General features: G+C 40.9%; 1 protein-coding gene across 1 annotated transcript in view; it reads left to right on the forward strand.

Annotated features, from left to right (window-relative positions):
* Nucleotides 1-7,848, forward strand: part of ANKRD55 (ankyrin repeat domain 55) — a 68,298-nt gene that overhangs the window by 30,192 nt on the left and 30,258 nt on the right. Inside the window, exon 5 of the mRNA XM_006148983.2 lies at nucleotides 3,953-4,081. Within this exon, the coding sequence (XP_006149045.1) occupies nucleotides 3,953-4,081 (129 nt within the window). The remainder of the gene's footprint in view (nucleotides 1-3,952; nucleotides 4,082-7,848) is intronic.

Below are 7,848 nucleotides of genomic sequence, written 5' to 3' on the forward strand. Positions count from 1 at the left end.
TGTTGTACAATAACAAATGCTGTCTCTGATATGATTTTGAAAGTGTCAATTTTCATATTATTAACTGTAAAAAAAAAAAAACTTTCCCTTGAGTTCACTGAATGTTCACAACCCATTTATATTGTAAAAGCATTAAAAGAAGTATTGGAGTAATTCAGTCTTGACTTGGGGCCATTTATTTCTAAAAGTACTCCCAAATTCCAGGATGGGAGTGGATTGGAGGGAGAATGGGGATGGATAAATAGATAGGGCTAAAGATACAGATACACATTCCACTATCTTACAAAAATCAACATTTGCCAGCAACATTTTTAGAAGGAGCCTAGAAGTAATGCCAAATGCCAAATGAAACAGAGAATATTATAGGGTGACTACCCTTAAACTAGTAAAAAAAAAAAAGAAGAAGAAAAAAAACCCCACTATTCTAGAATGTTAGAAGACCTTGAATACAGATAACATAACATAGGATAAAATTTTCAGCATTTCTCATTTCCAAAATGAAACTCCACCAAGTTTTTTCTTCAGTCAAAAAATCTGGATTTAAATCTCAGTTATACCAAGTGTTTGCCTGGGGCAAGTGACTTAACTTATCTGTGTTTCAGTTTCCTTACTTGTAAAATGGGACTAAAAATAACTACACCTTAGCATCATTGTAAAGATTCAGTGAGATAACATATAAAACTGTTGGCACCAAGTAAGTGTACAAAAAATGGTAGTGCTCCTCCCATTCCTCTTTTACCAAAAAAAAAATGCAAGATTTGGGTTTTAAGAGGGTTTCATTGTTATTATTTTAAGAGAATAACTTTTGAAAACTAGCAACTGTGCTTAAGAAATAAAAATTAACATTATCTAACCACAGTTTAACTCATAACCACATTTCACACTGAATGCTCATGGTGCTAAATCCTGTCTTTACATATCCAATGCCATCTGCCTCATCTTTGGCAGAAGTACAAAGGACAACATCATTAGGAGCACTCTTCAAAAATTATCACAAGTTGGCCCAGGTGTGGTGTCTTGCAGGCAGCACCACCACTTGGGAGACTGGAAGCTGCCTGGGAGGCTCAGGTTTGGTTCCCATGCCAACCTGAACATGCCTGTTGGTTATGGTTAATGTGCCTGTAATCCTCTCTAATTGAGGGGCTGGGGCAGGAGGATTGTGGCACCGTGAGATCCAGTAAAAATTACCTATTTCTGTCTCTCTTCCTCTCTCTCTCTTATAAAGGAAAAAAAAAATTCTTACATGTTTTAGTTGATGATTTGGTAGCAATGATCATATCATTCCCATAAGTTTGTTTCTATAAAGGAAGGCATGTTTGCCTTTCCTTTTTATATGTATGACTTTAAAAAGCTAAACCAGATTTTATAAAAGCAGAAATTCAATCAAGAGCTGTAAGGAATCACTTATTTTCATAAAATCAATATTTACTTAGCATCTACAATATGCCTGGCACTATTCTAGGCTCTTAAGGATTCAGACAGGCAGACAAGAGCCCTGCCTTCATGAATCTTACATTCCAGTGACTTGAGAATTGATTCAATGTCTATAACACTGAATGCTATCAGCACTTCTTGATAAGGTCAAGATTCTGAAGCAAATGAAACTCAGAACTGAGAAAGAGTAATCCCTGCATAATAAAAAGAATCAGATTCTCTTACATTCAAATTTCTAATCCAAATGGGCCCAATTAAAAATGAAGAGGACCCACTAAATGCACTGAGTGATTCTGAATTCCAGGTATTGAGCTATTCGAATAAGAACAAGAAATTCCACTGCTCTTAGACCAGCATTCTTTTCCATATGAAACCAATTTTTTTTTAATGAGTATCTCTGGAGGCTCACTATTAAATGACACTTGAAATCTGAAACCTGAAAGTAGACTATAATTTAAGGATTTAAAATATGGAACTAATTGAGGGGATTGAACATTCTAATCCTAGTGCCCCACAAACCTCAAACCCTAGATTCAGTTTCATACTAACTCACACAGACTAAGGAACTTCTCCAGAGCTCAGTTTCCTCTTCTCTGAAATGAGAAGGACAATCGCACCTGTCAGAATTGGCTAACTGCTGGACCGGCAAGTGGCATGGTGGTTAAAGGCGCTGGACTCCCACATGGCTGACCACGGTTCAAGTCTCGGACCTGGTGACTTGCTTTCTCACTTCCTCTCTCTTTCTCTGTCTCTCTCTGACCAAACTGGAAAATAATAGTGATAATAATAATAAATAAAGTTAAATAAAATAATTCTTTAAAAAAAAAAAAGAATTGGCTAACTGCTAGCATACAGTTCAACATGTCTATGGCCTTACACAATAAAAGTTTCTTTCTTCTTCACATCATAGACCAGAGCTGGTGGTGAGATGACTCTATGTTCCTTCATCAAACAGGGATACAAGCTTTTCAGTCACTCAGCTCCAGAATCTTCTAGACTGTTGCTTGTTCTCCTCTGCCTTCAGGTGTAGAATAAAGAAAAAGAAAACGTGTGGAGGACCACATGGTTTTGTTGTCAAGGCCAGGCCTGGAGGGAACTTCTATCCCTTATGTCCATGTTTGTTATGGTTTGGATATCAGTTTGCCAGCCCCAAAGTTCATGTTTTGGAAATCGATTTAATGGATGGTGATTGAATGTCTCCCCAAAACTGATGTATTTGGATTTGTTTGTATTACAAAAATGTTAAGTGAATCCTTTTTATGCCTTCCTAGGGTGGGGCATTTGGGTGTGATAAGGTCATTAGGGTGGGGACCCCATGACCGAGTTTTGGTTGTTTATAAGGAGAGGAAATGAAGCAGGCAGAGCTACATGTGAATATGATCAGGCCAACACCTGCCTAAAATTCTTCCCTATCTTTCTATTGAGTTTAGAATGCAATCCAAATGCCTTATTTAGGTACCCCTCAGCCCACCCTCTCAAAATCTGCCCCTCCCTCCCTTTGCAACCTAACCTCACATCACTCTTCTCTCCTAACTCATTTATATATTCATTCAATAGCTGTTCTAGGCACTGGATATATAGACCTGTAGTGGGGATTGCATTCTAGTGTGACTCTAGTCACAAGAGTCTTCCTTGAATATACTCTGTCTCCACCACAATGCCATTTCTATGAGGTTAAGGATTCACCTTTGCATCCTTACCTTACATGCTGCTATAACAGAATACCACAGACTGGATAATATTAAGAAAATAAATTTATTTCTTACAGTTCTAGATGCTGGGAAGTCCAAGGTCAGGGCCTGCCTCTGCTGAGGGCTCATGTGCTACATTATTCCATGGTAGAGGGCAGATGGATGAGAAAGCAGCCTTGTGAAAGAAGGAAAGGACTCGGGACCAGCAGTTAGCGTAATGGCTATGTCGCTGGACTCCCACATAGTTGACCATGGTTTGCGTCCCAGACCCGGTGGCTTAAAACTCACACCAGGTGCATGTGCGTGTGTGCCCAAGATCCCAAGAAGAGAATGGAGGAGAAGGGATTGCGGTGTGGCCATCCCCCCTGGGGGGTGACTTCTTGCTTTCTGTCTCTATCTGTCTCTCTCTGTCTGTCTGGCGAGCAAACGTGCCCTATAGCAAAAACCTCTCCAAAAAAAAGAAGGAAAGGACTCAAGTTCAACCTTTTGTTATCAGGGACCCCTTCATGAAAGCAGAATTTTCATGACCTAATCACCTCTTAAAGGTCCTACTGCTCAACACTGTTGCTTTGGGGATTAAGTTTCTAACAATAAAACTTTAGAGGACACATTCAAATCATAGCAATCCTCAATACCTATTTGTCTGGCAAAAGGTAGCAGCTCAATAAACATCTGTTGAATGAACGGATCAAGGAATGATGGACTAATAGACAGCATCTAATATATCTGGTGATGGCCTCCAGGTCCAGGGGGGAAAAATGTGAGTTCCAGTATGAAATTCCTGATAGTCTGTTCTCATCTCTGCCCCTCTCATGGTTGTTTTGTAGGGAATGACACCACTCCACTGGGCGGCTTTCCACAACCAGCCTCAACACACCCAAATGCTGTTGAAGAAGGGGGCAGATCCCACCCTTGTGGATAAAGACTTTAAAACAGCTCTCCATTGGGCAGTCCAGGTGAGAAGTTGGCCAGTGGACTTGGGTCAAGTTTAAATGGTGTAAAGTAGTGTTAAAAATTATTGGAGCATGTCACACATGAAAGATTACATTTTCACAGGTGCAAACCATAGTATTGATATAAAGTTCATGTATATGATAGAGCAAATAAAATTTGCTCTGCCTTTCCCCCTACCTTTTACATCCAGAGGGGCAGGAGCAAACATGCCACATTGGAGATTTGGGCTGGATAATCTGTTTAGAAGAAACTCTGCCAAGATGCAGAGAGGGAATAGTTACAAAACATCACATATACATACATACACATCACGCACACCCGTCTCTTGCTCTCACTCATTTTCTCCTTCTCAGTGCTTGCTACTGGCTTGCAGTGTCCCAGAATAAATCCTCCAAGAATTAATGGGAAAAAAACTCTTCCAAGCCTTTGGACCATGATTCTCTAATCTCTTCTTCCTTCTGAATCTGCTACAGCAGAATCATTCCAGGTGATCCTAAAATCTATACTGAATGGTAAGAACAGTGGCCCATAATCCTGAGTCACTCGTTGAAGGCAATCTATATCAGTACAAGCAACAACAGAAATCAGAACAAGCCCCCAAAATCTACAGTCCAAAGAGGGTAAAGGGAGAAAAGAAAAGTTGAAAGAATAATAGCGAACATGTACTGATGTGCTCTTTTCAAGGGACATGATTAAGTGGGTTATCAGATTACCGGGAGAGTCATCTATTCCCTCTTTCAGAGGAGCATCCTTCCAACAAACTTGCCAGCCACTCTAAGCTTTGATGCCTAAGCACAGACACCTCCACTGTGAATTTCCATCTGCCCAGTAAGGGCACTCTTTCTCAGTGCTTTCACAGTGCTTTCACAGCACAGTCCACTGTGAATTTCCATCTGCCCAGTAAGGGCACCCTTTCTCAGTGCTTTCACAGCAGAGGTGGGCACCTGGGACTTTCAAGACCGACACATGTACCTGATATTAGGGGAAACAGAAGTGATTTGGAAACTGCTGCTTTTGTTCCTCCAGCCTCAGCTTCGATGACTCTGCACCAGGGCCAGCCTAGCTAAAACCATAAAATGAGCAAATCTTGTTTTTGTCATCTCCACCTGGCTTTGGTATCCTCCCACATACTTTCAGTACCTATTCACCCACTCCCCCCACCCCCAACTGCCAGTCTTTGCACAGGGACTAGTCCCCCAGGGCTGGCCTCCAGCTGTAGCCCCAGAAGAATCTCTCTGGGCTCCCAAGAAGTGTCCCACATATTGGTTCTCAACAGAGGTGAGACTGGTATCAGAGTCAAGCATTTTCTGTGTATTCACCCTCAAGAGCCCTGTGCTCTGCTTCCCTAGATCTGCAATGGATATGTATTTGGAAACCTATCCCTAGGCAATTCTGACTGACCTCTTCTGCTTCCCCTGCCTCCATCCCAGCCAGAGTGTGGGGCTGCTACTTGCAGTGGAAACACTATCATGCTTGCAAAATGACAGATTCCCAGAGCTCACTCCAGACCTCTGAGTTGGGCTCTCTAGGGATGGGAAGGCTGTTCTTATCCTCTAAGAGGTAGTTTGGCAAAATTATAGGAACAATATATTTTGAGGCCAGTCTTCATAACCTAGTAGTTAAGTATGCCAGGTTCCATAAGATTGACCGTGTTTCAAATCCTAGCTCTGAAGGCTTGAAAAATGTTCTGGGTATATAGAGGTGTATGCTTAAAATCCCGACAGGATGGAAAAATGGAGGAAAGAGAATTACAGCATGACCTCACCCCACTGGAGGGTGCTTTCTCCTGCTCTCTCCGCCCTCTCCCCCCACCACACTCTGTCTGTCTGGGGAGTGCACATGACCTCCTTCAATTAAAAGAAAATAAAACCAAAAAAGTTAAGAAGTAACTTTGTACTCATCTCAGATCTGCATTTGCATTGTTAGAACTGTCTAAGGAGTGTCAGCAACACCTACTTGGCTTATCTGCCAGTCTATCTTTGGGGTATGGATGGCAGCTTGTAATTGGAGAAGATTGTCATTTTTATTATGATTCCTGATTTCCTCCATGAAAACTTAGTTCACATACCCAAGATGCCTTCATATTCTTTCTCTCTACTAAATGATATAAAATTTAATCCACTGCATTGATTCCAGTCCTGTCTGCACATTAAAATCATCTGAAGAGCTTTTTAACAATACTAATACCCAGACTCTCACTCTTAGATCCTCATTCAGTTGACCAGGGTGGGACCCAAGCATCAATAATTTTTAAAGCCCCTGCATCCCCCCCTCCAGGATATAATAATGTGCAACTAAGATTGAGAACCTCTAAAATAAATGAATTCATATTAATAGATCCTAATACTTTAGTCCTACTGAAGATGTTTGCATTTTGACCATTATTATTTAAGTGTAATATCCCACTCATTTATTTACTTAATTATTTAATAAATATGTCTTGAGCATCTACTATATGTCTGGATTAGAGGTAGAAAGATTAATAAGACAAGTCCCTTCTAGAACCCCTAGGATTGTATGCAATATTGCATGTAACCATGTTTGTCTTCATTTTTATGAAAAGGAGTCCACAACTTTCTTCAATTCCTCAATGAGGGTTGATGATAACCCACAAAAGGTTGAGAATCACGGCTCTGGCAGAACCATGCTCCCTCCGCCTTCCCTGTGGTTAGCAGTAAAATTCAGAAGTGGTGTGTTATGCCCTTTATGCTGAAAAGACTAAGGGTAATTCCAAATGTCAGGTGAAATCTTTATTACGCTTGCCTCTTGTAGCTTTCTTGTTCATTTATAACACAGGGCCACATTGTGCTTCTTTTAAAGTTTTTCCACATGAATGAGTCTAATTCCTGTTGTCACTTATTCCTTTTCTTGAATTTCATGATTTTTTTTTTTCTTGACCATACAGTACGATCACATTTAAAGGTATAATGCATTCGGGGCCAGCAGGTGGCATGGTAGTTAAGGGCACTGGACTCCCACCTGGTCAGCCACGGTTTGAGTCCCGGACCTGGTGGCTTGCTTTCTCACTTTCCCTCTCTCTCTCACTCTGTCCCTCTCTGGTCAAATAAATAAGTAATAAATAAAGTTAAATAAAGTAATTCTTTTTTAAAAAGCTATAATATTTTGAAATAATAAAGTCTCTGTATTTGACCAAGCAACCAAAGAAGTAAAGATTGAGACATCTACCCACAAAGTCAACTAAGTTCAACTTCTCTTTCCATTTCTCAGGTCCCTTAGTAACTGGTGGTCCCCCAAGTTGCCCTCTTGCCCTCTTTCACTTTCCCCTGTCTGACCAGGAGACCCCACTGCTTGACCATATCTGGGATAACACTCTGCAAAACCCTTGTCCCCATCACAATTTCCCTAAATGGCACCCCAGCCTCTAGGGGCACATTCTTGCCTACCTGTGATGACACCAGATGTTTTTGTCCATTCTCTGTTGTTTCATAGCTGAGTATCACACTGAGTAATTTATTTAAAAATATAGGCTTGTTTGGCTCATGTTTTTAGAGGCCTGAGGTCAAAGGGCCACATCAAGCAAGGCTGTTCTTGGTGGTGGGGACCCTACAGAGGTGGTGCAGGGCGTCACGTGGTGAGACAGAAGGAGTGCAAATGGGTCTGTGTCTCCGTGCCTCTCTCCTGTTTATAAAGCTACCAGGAGTCAATCATGGAGGCCCCACCCTGATGACCTTTTTAAATATCACTCACCTCCACTTTTTTTTTTTTTTTTTTTTTTTTTAAAAAAAGGTTTTTTTTAAGGGAAATTCAC

Source organism: Tupaia chinensis, unplaced genomic scaffold, assembly GCF_000334495.1.
Source record: "Tupaia chinensis unplaced genomic scaffold, TupChi_1.0 Scaffold000251_1, whole genome shotgun sequence".
NCBI lineage: Eukaryota > Metazoa > Chordata > Mammalia > Scandentia > Tupaiidae > Tupaia > Tupaia belangeri.